Source organism: Pan paniscus, chromosome 18 (assembly GCF_029289425.2).
Source record: "Pan paniscus chromosome 18, NHGRI_mPanPan1-v2.0_pri, whole genome shotgun sequence".
Classification (NCBI taxonomy): domain Eukaryota; kingdom Metazoa; phylum Chordata; class Mammalia; order Primates; family Hominidae; genus Pan; species Pan paniscus.
In genome coordinates this window covers 1,691,608-1,706,778 of record NC_073267.2, presented here as the reverse complement: position 1 = coordinate 1,706,778, position 15,171 = coordinate 1,691,608, and the positions used below count along the sequence as shown (strand labels likewise).

The following is a 15,171-nucleotide window of genomic DNA, read 5'->3' as shown; positions in this document are numbered from 1 at the left end:
ATCGCTGCTTCTTGCCTTTTAATGGGGCTGCTGAGCAAGACGGGTTCCCGTGGAGTCCGGCTGTGCCCCTCACCCCGATGGCGCTGCCCAGGCCTCGGGCTCCGCTCGGACGTGGGCCTGGCTGTGTCCGGGGTGTCCTGGGGCTCTCGGCCTCCCTGCTCCCAGCGTCCCTCCCGGCGTGCCCAGGCCTGGTCAGGGCCTCCTTCCCCTCCCTCGGCAGCTGAAGAAGTCCCCTTTGCCAGAGGACACGTGTCTGCGCCCTCTCGGGAGTGGGGCCCCTCAGATCCATCCAGAAGCAGGCAGTTGGGGGGCCCTGCGGGAGTGGGAGAGCTGAGGGCTAGAGTTCCATTGGCAGTTGGGCTGTGAAGCCGTGAGGTTCTGGGGAGAGAAGGAAGGTTCTGGAACGGCCCCACTGCCCCACACTTGCCTCCCTGGGGACCCTGGGAAGGCAGCCAGACGAGGGCAGCAGCTCGTCCCTCAAGGCCCAGAGCTCTCACGGGACTTCCTCTGGCTCCTGACCCCCCTGGCCTGTGCCCAGCTCTGGGCAACTTCAGAGGCCCCAGGCCCAAGCTACAGCCGCGGGCAGGGTGGCCGGTGCAGCCCAGCAGCCATGTCAGGTGACCAGAGCGGAGGAGCGGGGCCCAGGGAGGGGCTTGCCACAGGTGTGAGGGTGGGGACTGCTCTGCTTCTGACCTCGGGCTCCCTCCAGCTCGCTGAGTGGGGTGCTGCCTTGTTCCTGCCGCCCAGTGCTGTGTGTCTTCAGGCAGGGCCCTGGACTTCTCTGAGCCAAGCCCGTCTGGATCCTGTGTGACCCAAGGAGACGCGTTGAGCTCCGGGTGGTGGGCGAGGGTCCTGCGGGGGTTTGGGGCCTTGTTCCCATAAGCTCCAGTGGGGGCCGGGCCCCAAGGGGCAAGCTCCCAAGATGCCTCCTTGTAGAGCCGGCTGATAGTGGCCCTTCAGGGGCATTGGCCCCTTCCCAGCTGAGCGCCGTCACCCTGGAAGACCTGGGGCTCCTCCTGGCGGGAGGCCTGGCCAGCCCCGAGCCCTTGAGCCTGGAGGAGCTCTCAGAGAGGTATGAGTCCAGCCATCCGACATCCACGGCCTCTGTCCCCGAGCAGGACACCGCCAAGCGCTGGAACCAGCTGGAGCAGTGGTGAGCCCTGCAGGGGGTGCTGGAGGGGGAGGACCACGTCGCCGCCGCCTCCGCCTCCACGGCGGGCACCGCCAGACTCGCCCACTCTCGCCCCGGCCAGGGTGGTGGAGCTGCAGGCCGAGGTGGCATGCCTGCGGGAGCACAAGCAGCGCTGTGAGCGCGCCACGCGGAGCCTGCTGCGGGAGCTGCTCCAGGTGCGGGCCCGCGTGCAGCTGCAGGGCTCAGAGCTGAGGCAGTTGCAGCAGGAGGTGCGGCCGGCAGCCCAGGCGGAGGCGCCGGAGGTGAGCGGCTCCCCTACCCACAGGTCGAGATGCCCCTTTCCTGGGTGTTGGGGGCAGCTGCTTCTGGGCCTGGAGCCCAGCTCACCCCTGCTGCCCAGGCCCAGAGCTCGCAGGGGCCAGTGGTGCCGGAGCTGGGTGGACTCCAGGAGCAGGTGCCACACCCGGGCCTAGGTCCAGCCCACAGCCTCCTCTTCCTCCTCGCAGTTCTCTGGTCTCCAGAACCAGATGCAGGCCCTGGACAAAAGGTACCCCCCACACACCTAGGGGCACAGGCCCAGGGCGGGGAGGTGGTGGCGAGAAAGCAGCGGCAGGTGTGGTGGGGGGGGTCCACATCTCCCGCGGGGTGTTGCTGGAGTGAGGGATACACATCCAGGTCTAGCTAGAAAAGGCCGGGTTTGTACGTGCCTGGGCGGCCTTCAGAGGCCCAGGAAAGCCATGGGAGGTGGCCACAGGGGCCCCTTGGCCAGACCCGCAGCCCCCCGAGGCTGCTCAGCCCGCCTGGGCCTCTCGGGAGTGGCTTGTTGTGTCCCAGGCTGGTGGAGGTCCGGGAAGCCTTGACTCGGCTCAGGAGGAGGCAGGCGCAACAGGAGGCGGAGAGAAGGGGCGCCGAGCAAGAGGCCGGCCTCAGGTGGGCGCCTACTGCCCGTGGCTGGCTCCGGAGCTTGCGTGGGGTCATTTGAGAGTCCCTGGCTGAGCCAAGACACGGGTCCCCCTGCCGTGTGTCCCCAGTAACCCAGCGGGGCACCGCCCTCGGTGCCAAGCGTGCCGGGAAGCCTGGGCCCGCTGCGGACCCTCTGTGGGGAAGAGACTCGCAGCAGCCCTTCCCTGCCACGGGTGCTATGTTTCCCGTTCCTCTGTTTTCCGGGGGGGCAGGGGGCGGGGGTCGTACACCTCCTGCCTGGCCAGTCTGTGGGTCAGCCTCACCCTGCTGGGCCCTCCGGCCAGCTGGGCTGGTGTGACCACAGCCGATTTCTCTAGACTGGCCAAGCTGACGGACTTGCTGCAGCAGGAGGAGCAGGGCCGGGAGGTGGCCTGTGGCGCCCTGCAGAAGAACCAGGAGGACAGCAGTCGGAGGGTGGACCTGGAGGTGGCCAGGTTGCAGGTACCACCAGGCCCAGCCTTCAGGGGGGCCGCCCAGAGGGCCGAGGAGGAGACCCTAACCCTCTCGGCCTGTGCCATCTGATACGGCGGCCGTTCACCACGTATCTGTGTCCATTGAAATCAGCTATAGTTGTAGACAATTTAAAACTCAATTCCTCAGTCACACATGCCCCATTTCGAAAGTTCAGGTCGTTCGGGCGCGGTGGCTCACGCCTGTAATCCCAGTACTTTGGGAGGCTGAGGCAGGCAGATCACAAGGTCAGGAGTTCAAGACCAGCCTGGCCAACATGGTGAAACCCCATCTCTACTAAAAATACAAAAAATTAGCCGGGTGTGGTGGCAGGTACCTGTAGCCTCAGCTACTCAGGAGGCTGAGGCAGGAGGATTGCTTGAATCCAGCAGGAGGAGGTCGCAGTGAGCTGAGATCGCGCCACTCCAGCCTGGTGACAGAGTGAAACTCCATTTCAAAAAACAACAAAAAAACAAAAGCTCAGGCCACGTGCAGTGGCACACGCCTGTAAATCCCAGCACTTTTGGGAGGCCGAGGCGGGAGGATCGCTTGAGCCTGGGAAGTCAAGACCAGCCTGGGCAACACAGCGAGACCTCATCTCAAAAAAAAGCTCAGTTGCCACGTGGGGCCGGCAGCTGCAGATCCTGGCGCTCTTCGTCGCAGGAAGCTGCCTGTGTCCTGCCGCCTCCACCCCTCCCCACACAGCCAGCGCCTGCCCGGGTCCACAGATCGCAGCCCCGAAGCCCCTTCCACAGCCACTCTCGGGCTCCACCTTTCCCTGCACACAAAGCGGAGTTCACCTTCCTCGAGGACACGAGTTCCTAGAAGCCAGGGTCCCACCCACGGGGCTGGAGCGGCTCCCCCTCCTGCTGTGGCCTCAGCAGGGGCCTCCGCTGTGGGTGGGGAGGGAACGGGCAGCTGCACATTTCAGCAGCCCGGGTCTGAGCTCCACAAATAGAGACCGGGGACTGCAGCCAGCTCCCGTGCGCATCAGGCAGTACGCTGGGTGAGGGGCCAGGACTGCCGGGGCACCCAGCTGCCACCCACATAGCTCCACTGCCTGGAGCCGGCAGCCTCCCTCTCACTGCCCCTTAGGAAGTTACTGAGTGGCCGTGTGGAGCAGGCAGAGGTGCTGGGCTGAGGATTCCCAAGGTGCCAGGTGTGGGGGAGCTGCCGCTCATGAGGACGTCTGCCTTTCCCTGAGTCCGGGTGTCTGAGTGCTCTCTAGGGCCAGAGGCAGCAAAGCCAGGCCGACACTCGTTTTTTGTTTTGAGACAGGGTATATTGCCTGGTTGTTCAGGCTGGAGCGTGGTGGTGCGATCACAGCTCACTGCAGCCTCAACCCCCCAGGCTCAAGTGATCCTCTTGCCTCAGCCTTCCCAGTAGCTGGGACTGCGGGCGCATGCCACCATGCCTGGCTAATTTTTTTTTTTTTTTTAAGACGGAGTCTCCCTCTGTTGCCTGGGCTGGAGTGCAGTGGCACGATCTCGGCTCACTACAAGCTCCGCCTCCCACGTTCACGCCATTCTCCTGCCTCAGCCTCCCGAGTAGCTGGGAGTACAGGCACCCACCACCACACCCGGCTAATTTTTTTGTATTTTTAGTAGAGATGGGGTTTCACTGTGTTAGCTAGGATGGTCTTGATCTCCTGACCTCATGATCTGCCCATCTCGGCCTCCCAAAGTGCTGGGATTACAGGCGTGAGCCACTGCGCCCAGCCCGCCTGGCTAATTTTTTGATGTTTTGTAGAGACGGGGTCTCACTGTGTTGCCCAGGCCAGTCTCAAACTCCTGGGCTCAAGTGATCCTCCTGCCTCAGCCTCCCAAAAAGTTTTCTTTTGTTTTCTCTTGTCCTTTCTTTTCTTTTTTCTCTTCTCTTCTCTTCTCTTTTCTGAGATGGAGTCTCGCTCTGTTGCCCAGGCTGGAGTGCAGTGGCGTGATCTCAGCTTACTGCAAGCTCCACCTCCCGGGTTCACACCATTCTCCTGCCTCAGCCTCCCAAGGAGCTGGGACTACAGGCACGCATCACTATGCCCAGCTAATTTTTTTTGTATTTTTAGTAGAGACAGGGTTTCACCATGTTAGCCAGCATAGTCTTGATCTCCTGACCTCATGATCCGCCTGCCTCGGCCTCCCAAAGTGTTGGGATTTCAGGCGTGAGCCACCACGCCCGGCCTTTTTTGTTGTTGTTTTTCAGACAGTCTCGCTCTGTCGCCCAGGCTGGAGTTACAGTGGCATAATCTCAGCTCACTGCAACCTCCATCTCCTGGGTTCAAGCGATTCTCCTGCCTCAGCCTCCAGAGTAGCTGGGATTACAGACAGCTGTCCATGTCTGGCTACTTTCTGTAGTTTTAGTAGAGACAGGGTTTCACCATGTTGGCCAGGCTGGTCTTGAACCTCTGACCTCAGGTGATCCACCAGCCTCGGCCTCCCAAAGTGGGAGTGAGTCATTGCACCAGTCACTGCTTGTTTTTGTAAATAAAGTTTTATTGGCACACAGGAACATTTTTTACATGTTGTCAATGTCTACTGTGGGGGCTGTAACCGCCGTGCTGAGAGGGTTACAACAGAGATCCCATGAGGTGGGAACATGTACCATCTGGCTTTTTACAGAAAAATATCTACTCTAAGGTGACCTCCTGGGGGGCAGGAGGCCAGCAGGGGCTTGGGTGGAGGGGATGTTTCCCGGGAGGCGCCTCTCCGTGGCTGATGAAGGGCCTGTGCCACCTGCCCACCCTTTGGGTGTATGAGATGCAGGGATGGGGCCGGCTGCGCCTCCCCCCTCCCCTCACCTTCAGACCCTCGGTGCGGCAGGAAAGCAGCTGTTGGTGTGGAGACAAGGCCCCAAGGCTCTGCCCAGCCCACCTGGCTCCCCGTGCATGGGGACACCTGCACGATACTCTTGCTTCCCTGCCGGGCCTGGTGGCGGCTGGGGGGCCTTCCCTGGGCGGCCTTGGTGGTGGGTGCCAAGTGTGTCTGGACCCCACCTGAGCGTGGCCTTCTGATGCTTCACAAACCCATGCCTGGTTGGTCGTCTGGGTACAGAGTGGTCCTGCCCGCTGTGGCTTTCTTCCAGCTGAGGGTGTGGCAGGCCCAGCTCAGCCGGGCTCAGGGCTTGGGGACAGCAGGGGACTCCAACTCTGATGGAGACCATGGGCAGGAGGGGGACCGGCTGCGTGTCCAGCAGAGGCTGCACACGGGACAATGTGCCTCCGCCCCAGGCCCAGGTGACCAAGCTCGGCGAAGAGGTGAGCCTGCGCTTCCTGAAGAGGGAGGCCAAGCTGTGCGGCTTCCTGCAGAAGAGCTTCCTGGCCCTGGAGAAGGTGGGAGCCTGCCCGCGGCTGGCCTGCCCTGCCCCCCTTCCCAGACGCAGACCTGCAGCTGACAGTGGGGTCTCCCCACAGAGAATGAAGGCCTCGGAGAGCTCGCGGCTGAAGCTGGAGGGCAGCCTGCGGGGCGAGCTGGAGAGCCAGTGGGAGAAGCTTCGGGGGCTGATGGAGGAGCGTCTGCGGGCCCTGCAGGGGCAGCATGAGGTGGGGCCGGGCGGGCGGCGGGCAGGTGGGGCCGGGGCCGGGGTGCAGGTCTCAGGGCGGCCTCCACCCCCTGGCAGGAGAGCCACCTCCTGGAGCAGTGCCAGGGCCTGGATGCTGCCGTGGCCCAGCTGACCAAGTTCGTGCAGCAGAACCAGGCGTCGCTGAACCGCGTCCTACTGGCTGAGGAGAAGGCCTGGTGGGTGTCCTGGGGCCTCAGGTGCTGTCAGGCGGGAGGACCCCTGATGTCCCACTCAGGAGGGGGCCGCAGTGACCGACTCAGCAGGGAAGGACCTTGCCTCCCCTGAGCAGAGTGCTCCACCCCGAGGGCTGCAGCTGGATGGTGCGGCCCCTCCTCCCTCCTGTGGGGCCTCCTGTCCCTCGCCCAGCCTGCCCTCCCTGGGGCACTCAGCTGTGGCCATGGGGAGTGAACCCGTCTTGGTGGACTGTGACCGCACCCCATCTTCCGATCCCAGGGTCTCCTGGGAGGTTCTGGAGCCAGCAGCCAAGCTCCCCTCCCTGGCCCAGGGCTGAGGGGTGGGCAGGCTCCACTGAGGGTGTCTATGTGTCCCCAACCCCTAGGGACGCCAAGGGGCGCTTGGAGGAGAGTCGGGCTGGGGAGCTGGCCGCCTATGTGCAGGAGAACCTGGAGGCCGCACAGCTGGCTGGCGAGCTGGCCCGGCAGGAGATGCATGGAGAGCTGGCGCTGGTGAGGGGGTAGCGCAACATGTCCCCAACGGGGTCCCCCACGCACACGGGATGGGCGCTCAGCCAGGCCTCCCCGCGCCCACCTGTGCCCTGCAGCTCCGAGAGAAGAGCCGGGCTCTGGAGGCATCCGTGGCGCAGCTGGCCGGGCAGTTAAAGGAGCTGAGTGGCCATCTCCCGGCTCTGAGCAGCCGGCTCGATCTGCAGGAGCAGATGCTGGGCCTCAGGCTGTCCGAGGTGCGCCAGGCAGCGGGCGGGGGCAGGCGGGGCTATGGGGAGTCCCAATCCCTCTGGCTCTCAGCCCACCATTGCCCCCACGGTAGAGGCCTGACAGGCCGGTCCCAAGCCTCCCGTCCCACCCAGCGACTGTCCCCAGGACCTGGGAGACCCCGAGCCCCAGAGACTCCTGCGTGGGGCAGGACAGCCGCTGAGCAGCCTCGGCCCAGCATCTGTAGCCCCTGAGGCCTGAGCTGGAGCCTCGGCCCACGGCCCGGCCATGTGGGCAGCTCACGGCGGGGCAGACAAGCGGCCTCCACCGCTCGTGCTCTTGTTCACTGTGTAACAGCTCTGTTGAGATGGATTCACTCCCCACACGGTTCACCCGTGAACGTGCACAGTTCCGTGTGTCTATTCACAGTTACAGAGCATTCATCCTTCAGGAAGAACCTCAGCCCCATCCGCACTCATTCCCATCCCCACTTCCCCTGGCGACGGCTGGGCCCCTCCCTGTCTCAGGGGCTGCCTGTTCTGGACGTTTCCAGGAAACGGAGCCATGCATTGTGCGGCCGCTGTGGCGGTGACACCCACGGGCATCCCGTTTCCCGCTCCTCGGGGCCTCGTGCGCAGAGCTTCACCCCTTCCACCGCGGCGTAACGTGCATTGCGTAGGCACCGCCCCCCGGTGCCCGCTCATCCACCGACACGCGAGCGCGGCTGCAAACGTGGGGGACACCCTGCGTTTCGGGGCTGGGTCCCACCGGGGCCTGCCCTGCCTCCCTCGGGCACCTGTGTGGTCGGAACAGCCCCCATGGGCCCTCAGCTGCCCAGGCCCTGCCTTGGCATGTGTGTCTCCAGAGCGTGCCCAGCCAGGCCATCCCAGCCACCTGCAGGCCTGTGCACAAATGTCTCAGAGCTGGAAGTGGGAGTGGGGGCCGCCTGCCCCCCAGAGCTCCCCGTGTCTGTCTTTCCATCTGTCTGTCCCCCCTCTCTGGGCTTTGTCCCTCACTGGGCGTCTGTACCCCAGGCAAAGACCAAATGGGAAGGTGCAGAGAGGAAGTCCCTGGAGGACCTGGCCAGGTGGCGGAAGGAGGTGACCGCACACCTGCGAGGGGTGCGGGAGAAGGTGGATGGCCTCCCCCAGCAGGTGGGTGAAGGCACAGCCAGCCTTGGTGTACTTGGGCCTTGGAGGTGGCGTGGGACCCTTCTCCCTGCACCTTGTCCTCTCCCCTCCTCCCTCTCCCTGTGTGGGCCGAGGCCAAGGCTGGTCCTAGATGGCGCCCTGGGGCTGCCCGCCGCTCCCGGCTCTGTGTTCAGATAGAGAGTGTCTCTGACAAGTGCCTGCTTCATAAGAGCGACTCAGATGTCAGGATTTCCGCCGAAGGCAAGGCCAGGTACAGCCTCCAGGGCCCTGGGAGTGGGGCAGGGGCTCTGCTGACCGTCACTGGGCTGGGCCGGTCCCCACGCTACTCTCCACAAGCCCCCTGGTGTCGTGACAGACCTGTTCCCCCTGAGCGCGGGCCGGGCCCAGCACCGGGCTCACCCTGCCACCCTGGTACAGCCTCTGAGGCGCCTCCAGCCCCTTCCTCTACCCCCCGTTGGGGACCCCCACCTTCCCCACTGGAGGGGTGACAGGGCTGAGCCCCCTCGAGCCTCCTTAACCCTGTGGTGGCTGTGGGAGTGGCCTTTGTCCCCGGTCCTGCCCCTACCCCCGAGCACACCCTACAGCCAGCCCCGGCCTCTGGTGCCCACAGGGAGTTCGAGGTTGGGGCCCTGCGGCAGGAGCTGGCCACGCTGCTATCATCTGTGCAGCTGCTAAAGGAAGACAACCCTGGGCGGAAGATCGCGGAGATGCAGGGCAAGCTGGCCACGGTAGTCCTGGGGCTGCCCGCACCCAGCTGGGAGAGAGGGGGAGCCATCGGGTTCAGACGGGGCAGCCGTGCGGAGAGGCAGGACCCCCAGCCTACGGGGCATTTTCCAGCCAGCAGGAGACGCTCAGAAAACCACCGGTCGGAGGCCAGGCAGGGTGGCTTACGCCCGTAATCCCAGCACTTTGGGAGGCCGAGGCGGGTGGATCACCTGAGGTCAGGAGTTTGAGACCCGCCTGACCAACATGGAGAAACCCTGTCTCTACTAAAAATACAAAAATTAGCCAGGCATGGTGGCGCATGCCTGTAGTCCCAGTTACTCGGGAGGCTGAGGCAGGAGAATCACTCGAACCTGGAAGGTGGAGGTTGCGGTGAGCCAAGATCGCGCCATTGCATTCTAACCTGGGCAACAAGAGTGAAACTCCATCTCAAACAAAACAAAACAAAAACAAAAAAAACAGCTGTCCCTGGGCCACCCCAGCTTGTCTCAGCCTCTGGCAGTTCTAAGTGGAGGCACATGCCTGGAGCCCCCATACCGGGGTGCCGTCCGCAGCCACGAGGGCGGGAACAACCCTGAGCCCTGGCCAGGTCCCCGCAGGGCCACTCTCAGGCTGCCGCTTCCTCAGCGGAGCTTGTCCTAGGCCCTGCAGTGGGGGCGAGGACCAGCGTTTCAGCAGGTGGCCCCTGCCCAAGCTGTAAGCACTCAACAGCGGATATCGGGGCGCCTGTGGGGACAGCAGGATGCCAGCAGACTGGCCCTGTCTGTGCCCAAATGGGGGCCATGTTTAGTTTCAGAACCAAATAATGAAGCTGGAAAACTGCGTCCAGGCCAACAAGACCATCCAGAACCTCAGGTTCAACACTGAGGCCCGGCTGGTGAGGAGGCCCTGCCCGGCCGGCACCGCCCAGCTCCCACCCGCTCCCTCAGCCCTGCCGCCTCCCCGCCTGCCCTGCTGCAGGCGCCAGTGTCTGTCTGTCCAAGTGTCTGGCCATGGGCAGGGTTTCCCTGAAGATAAATGGCTTCCAGGCTCCCAGTGGGAGATAAGCCCCCGTTTGCCATCCCCTGCCCGGAGGTCTGGCTCCTGGGTGACACCAGCATCCCCGTCCCACAGCGCACACAGGAGATGGCCACCCTGCGGGAGAGTGTGCTCCAGCTGTGGAGTGAGGAGGGCCCGCGGACGCCGCTGGGCAGCTGGAAGGCGCTCCCATCCCTGGCGAGGCCGCGGGTTTTCATCAAGGACATGGCGCCTGGCGAGGTGGTGCCCATGAACTGCTGGGGCGTGTACCAGGCTGCAAGGTGGGCAGCAGGGATCCCGGCGCGGCCTCCTGGGCCTTTGGGTCGGGCTTCAGGGCTGGGGGCCCACAGGCAGCAGGTGGGCCACGGGGGGTGGTGCAGGGGTGCAGGGGCCATGTGCTGCATCTCTGGACAGGTGGCTGCGGTGGAAGGCGTCCCTCATAAAGCTCAGGGCCCTGCGGAGGCCAGGAGGGGTCCCAGAGAAGCCCCACAGCCAGGAGCAGGTGCAGCAGCTCACACCCTCACTGTTTATGCAGAAATAAACGTGCCGGCTTTGTACTCATTAGAGCTGAGGTTCCCTGATGTGTGCTGGGAGACAGCCTCCCCAGGGCCTGTGGGGCTGAGCGGGGTGGCGAGGTCCCGGGCAGCGGGGGTGCCCAAGCTTGGAGGGACCCAGTCTCTTGACCCCCATGATTCTTCCTGTCCTGCCCAAACCCAGCCCGGCTTCAGGCTGTTGCTTTCCATGGCACTTTAGCAGCCCCTCTCCTTCCCTGCCAGGCCCCCTAGGGCTGCCAGAGCCCCCCGGGGTGGAAGGGGCTTGGCTGGGGCCTGCACAGAAGCACCTAGGCCTGCCCCCGCCAGGACCCGCTGTGAGCTGCCCCTGCCCGGGTTGTGAGGAGGACCCAGGGAAGCCCCCTGGACTCGGGCTCCCTGGCTCTGCCTCAGAGCCCCTCCAGCCCAGCAGCCCTGCAGTGGAAGAGCCTTCCGGCATCTGGGGAGGAGACAGCCCTTGTTTGCTCTCTGGGTCGGGCAGTGGGCCCCTCTTCCTGCCTCTCCAAGAAAGCCCTCGCTCATCCTGCGGTTGCCGGCCCTGCCGTCTGCTGCCGGGGGCTCAGGGGAGGGGCTGCAGGTTCCGGGCCGCTTAGTCCTAGGGGTTCTGTGGGATGGGCAGGCAGTGGGAGGGCTGGCTCGGGGGCCTCTGTCCTCCACTGCCCCTTGCTGCTCACCTGGAATCTCTGGGGCTGGGCCCTCAGCCTCACCTGGGGGCCCTGGTGGGTGGAGCCCCTTGAGCTCAAGCCTCCCTTTTCTGTGGGCAGGGCTCTGGGGGTCCCTGTGCCCCTCCAGGGGCTCTGCTGGGGCTGAAGGCCAGGGCATGGCCAGGTCTGGGCACCACCCTTGCTGCTCCCACTGCAGCCCAGCCCTGGTGACCTCTGGGTTTGCCCTGTGGTGGCCGCGAGGGACGGAGGAGGCTCTTCCCAGGAGGATGGGAGGAGAGACCAGTGCCTTAGGGGCGGCCCCGCTGCCGCCAGCTAACTCTGACCCCGGCCCTTCGCTAGGCCTCGGCTGGCTGTGCCCCTTCCAGGGCTGGGGTTCCCCTCCCGGGCAGCTCAGGACAGGCCTCGGTTGACCAGCTGGCCAGCAGGTCGCTGAAGTCCGGCGTGCCAGGGTGCAGCAGGCCCAGGGGGCTAGGGGTCGGCTCCTTCCAGAAGGATGGGGGCAGCTTCCTCTGGGCCATGGGGGTGATGTGGCCGTACTTCCGCTCCAGCCTCAGGCTCCAGCCGGCCGCCGCCCTGGACCCCCAGTACTGCTGCAGCCCGTAGTCAAAGAGCTCGGCCAGGGGTCCCAGGGGCTGCGCCCTGTCCCCGCTGAGGCCCGGCCTGCGCACCTGCCCTTGGGGGACCCTGGGCTCCGGGGTGTCCTCGTCCTCCAGGGACCCGCCACGGGCCAGGCGCACCAGGTCCGCATAGTAGAGCTCCCGGGCAGTGCTGTGGGCTGGGCGGCTGTCGGCGTAGACGTCGCAGGCATCTGGGTCCTGCCCCTTATCCTTGCGGCCAAAGTACCGCTGGATGTCGTCGCTGATGAGCTCTGAGAAGCGTAGCAGCTGCAGCGGCGTCTCGGGGCTGCCGGGACCCTCGGGGGCTGCTTCCTCCGTGGCCTCTGCCCGGCCTGAGCTCGGGAGGATCTGGCCGTAGCCCCCCAGCCCCTCGTCCTCCTCCTCCTCCTCCTCCTCCTCTTCCTCCTCCGAAGTCTCTGGGGGCTCCGGATCTGAGGGCAGGAAGGGGTGGTGGCGCAGCAGGGGCAGCTGGAAGTCGCACAGGGGCCGGATCACACCGGCGGCCATCTCCACGCGTCCCACGCTTCTGGGGCCTCCGGGGCAGCAGGCGCTGGCTGGGGAGGGAGACAGAGGGGCAGGTTCCCTGTCAGGCCTGGCCATGCCCCTGCCGCCCTCGACTGCTGCCCTCGGATCTCACACATCTGTGGCCTCCCGCAGAGACCTTCCTCCGCTCCTGGGCACCCAGTTGTGCTTGTCGAGGGCACGGATTGCCACAGGAGTGAGGCGTGGAGAGAGATGGGGTGGGCACTGTGGCCGCATGGCCGTGGCATGAGGGGGATGGCCGGCCAGGGGCTGTGAGACCTGCTGGATGGCTGACCCAGGATGGTGACTGGGTGGGAGCAGTGGGGTCCTGTCGTGGGGTGCAGTTGGGGACATGGGGACATTGTGGGGACACTAGAATTGTGGTCACTTGGGAGGGGAGGACGCTGGGCAGGAGAGGGCAGGCCCTGGGGACGGGACCTCGAGAAGCCAGGGATGGGGACAGGGATCCCTGCAGGCCAGGGCAGGGGTGCTGGGGCTGCTGAGCCGGAACTGGGTCCCGGGCTGGGGCTGCTGTGGGTCAGAACCAGGGGCTCCATGGCTCTTGATCAAAGTGGAGGCGTCAGCTGTAAGTGAGCCCAGGGCCCGTGCAGCCCCTGTGGGGTTCTTCCGGGCCATCACAGTCCCAAGGGAGCAGGAGGCAGCACGCCAGTGGCCCTAACTAGGAAGTCTCTGCAATGGTGAAGGCGGCTGGGGTTGGAGATCCCTGCAGGGGTGGGCTCCAGGGGCCGCTGCACCTGGCCAGGATGACTCAAGTGAGGTACCTGGGTCAGGGGCCTGGCAGGAGGGTATCTGGATGGGGACTGTGGGGTGGGTGCAGCTCTCCTCTGGGCCAGCTGCCAGGTAGTGCCCACCACACAGACAAGGGCTGCCCAGCCCCTCCTCGAGGGGACATGGTGGGTGCCCCTGGGGTCAGGTAGCCTGAACCCATCTTGTCCGGAGCCTGTGGCAGGAGGGCGGAGGGAGGGAGGAGGGCTTTGGGGAGCGGGGAGGGCTGCAGGGAGGGAGGGGGGTTGCGGGGAGTAGGGAGGGCTGTGGGGAGGGGGCAGGACTGTGGGGAGCATCCACGGCGCTGGGACAGGCTTTCCTCGGGGTCAGGATGTTTCCCCGCTGGCTGTCGGGGAGGTGAACTGCGAGGCCTCCCGACCCTGGCCTGCCCAGCTGTGGTCCTGACCTCAATGAAGTACTGGGGTCCCCATCGTAGGAGGCATCCAGTGTCCTGAGCGCTGGACTTTGGGGCTGACTGCTCACGGACAGCCCAGATGCAGGTGCCCTCCCATGGCCGTCTGTCTGCCCCAGTGCCGGCCCAGTCCTGGGCCCGCCCAGTGGTCTGGGGGTCTCTCCCAGGGGTGGGTGGTCCCCGCAGAGCCCTGGGCAGGACTCACAGACTCCAGGTCCCCAGTGCTGTGGTGTCCCCAGCAGCGTCTGCCTCCCCCAGGCCCTGGCTCCTACCTGGCCGGGGCCGACAGCTCTTGCTCCACAGGCAGACCTCCACCCGGACACAAGCATTTATAGCCGCGCTCTGCAGCCGCCAGGGGCTGGCAAATATTTGGCGACAGCATTGTCATCGCAGACTGGGCAAATAGAGCCCGTTTGCTTTAGCGCCCGGCAACCAGGGCCCCGAGGGGGGAGCACGCCCCCCGCCTCACCTGCACGCAGCCTGCCTGGGGACCGTGGAGTGTTTGTGCAGGCGCAGCTGGCTCGCCCCCCGGGCCCCGGGACCCTTATCTCTGCTGCGGACTGGGGCCCGGACCCAGCCTTGTCAAATAAGCGGAAAATTAAATTTCATGCTATTTTGAGTTCTGGAGTAGGCCTCTCTAGAGAACATCCTGCCTCTGCAGCCAGCGGGGTGAACAGCACTCCCGGCCGCAGGAGGACCCTGGGGAAGGGGGAGGGGAAGGAAGCGAGGTCCCAGGGACCCCCAGCCAGGGCCCCGTGTGTGGGCTGCAGGTGGGGCTCCTGGAGCACCTGCCCAGCTCCCTCGGCCATCGGGACCTCCCGGACAGCCATGACCACCGCCACTGGCCCAGTGGTTACCAGGACGCCTGCTGGGCTGCCGCCGCCCACCTGCCCAGAGCTCAGAGGTGTTTGCAATTGATCCTTAATGGCGGAACCTCCTTCTTCCCCAGGCTTCTTCCCAGGGGCCTTCCTTCCTCAGCTGCAGCCACCCCTGGGGTGGGAATGGGGGGCTGGGAACCCTCCCTTCACCTACTGCTCCCAGGAAAGCCTCCCCCAGAAGCGTCCCCAAGGGCTTCTGCTGCTCCCACCGACTCCCTGGCTCCTCCTGGGTGGCCCCAGCTGGTCCACTGTGGGGGCCGTGTTAGCTTCCTCGGACTGCTGTGACAATGACCACAACTCAGGCAGCCTGGAACACAGGTCAGGAGGCCAGAGGTCCTGGTCCAGGGCCGCCAGGAGTGGCTCCTTGCCTCGTGGTTGCGTCTCCCCAGTCTCTGCCTCTGTCCTCACGGGGTCTTCCGTGTGTGTGTCCTCTGCCCTCCTAGGGGGACCCCATCCCTGGATTTAGGGCCAGCGCCCACCCAGTGTGCCCTCAGCTTCACCAGTTACACTTGCAGGGCCCCCGTTTCCAAATGAGGTCCCATTCGGAGACTCAAGGTGGACATGCATTGTGGGGACATGGCTCAGGTCGCACAGGCGCCACCCGCATGTGACTGTCCCTGACCTTGGCATTCGCCAGGTGCGCCCCCGCTTGGCACTGTGCTCCCCAGAGCAGCCCCAAGTGGCCCAGGTTGGGAGGACTCCACAGTGTCCTTCCCAGGGACTCTGGCTCTGAGGACGGGACAGCAGCCCCCAGCCTGGCCTGGCCCCAGCACCCCCTGTCCCGAGCCCCCAGCTCCTGGGCCTTCACCTTCCAGGGGCCAGGAGGGTTCTGGACGCTACCCCCCACCCCGGTCCTCACCCC

General features: G+C 65.2%; 2 protein-coding genes across 3 annotated transcripts; one reads left to right on the top strand and one right to left on the bottom strand.

Annotated features, from left to right (window-relative positions):
• The first annotated feature begins 119 nt into the window (after nucleotides 1-119).
• On the top strand, nucleotides 120-10,439 carry CCDC154 (coiled-coil domain containing 154). 2 transcript variants are annotated; one of them, XM_055100611.2, is made up of 17 exons: nucleotides 120-617; nucleotides 961-1,153; nucleotides 1,254-1,434; nucleotides 1,639-1,679; nucleotides 1,967-2,062; nucleotides 2,413-2,536; nucleotides 5,766-5,867; nucleotides 5,949-6,077; nucleotides 6,155-6,273; nucleotides 6,657-6,783; nucleotides 6,879-7,016; nucleotides 8,022-8,141; nucleotides 8,312-8,388; nucleotides 8,749-8,866; nucleotides 9,652-9,738; nucleotides 9,975-10,159; nucleotides 10,293-10,439. In XM_055100611.2, exons 1-17 carry the CDS (start codon nucleotides 611-613, stop codon nucleotides 10,417-10,419), a joined length of 1,971 nt encoding a protein of 656 aa, XP_054956586.1. In that variant the 5' UTR covers nucleotides 120-610; the 3' UTR covers nucleotides 10,420-10,439. The 2 variants fall into 2 exon arrangements, with proteins under 2 accessions (XP_054956586.1, XP_054956585.1); XM_055100610.2 differs by having other exon boundaries at nucleotides 937-1,153.
• Nucleotides 10,440-10,556: 117 nt separating this feature from the next.
• PERCC1 (proline and glutamate rich with coiled coil 1) lies at nucleotides 10,557-12,411 on the bottom strand. Its single transcript, XM_034939587.3, has one exon. It carries the CDS (start codon nucleotides 12,309-12,311, stop codon nucleotides 11,430-11,432), a length of 882 nt encoding a protein of 293 aa, XP_034795478.2. The 5' UTR covers nucleotides 12,312-12,411; the 3' UTR covers nucleotides 10,557-11,429.
• Nucleotides 12,412-15,171: the final 2,760 nt, after the last annotated feature.

What these genes read in the sequence shown, in the direction of transcription:
- CCDC154 (XM_055100610.2), top strand. An exon ending in GCTTCCTGGCCCTGGAGAAG is followed by an intron (nt 5,868 to 5,948) that starts GTGGGAGCCTGC and finishes GTCTCCCCACAG; the next exon opens with AGAATGAAGGCCTCGGAGAG. An exon ending in GGCGTGTACCAGGCTGCAAG is followed by an intron (nt 10,160 to 10,292) that starts GTGGGCAGCAGG and finishes ATCTCTGGACAG; the next exon opens with GTGGCTGCGGTGGAAGGCGT.
- PERCC1 (XM_034939587.3), bottom strand. Translation starts at nt 12,311, where the DNA reads ATGGCCAGGCCTGACAGGGAACCTGCCCCTCTGTCTCCCTCCCCAGCC.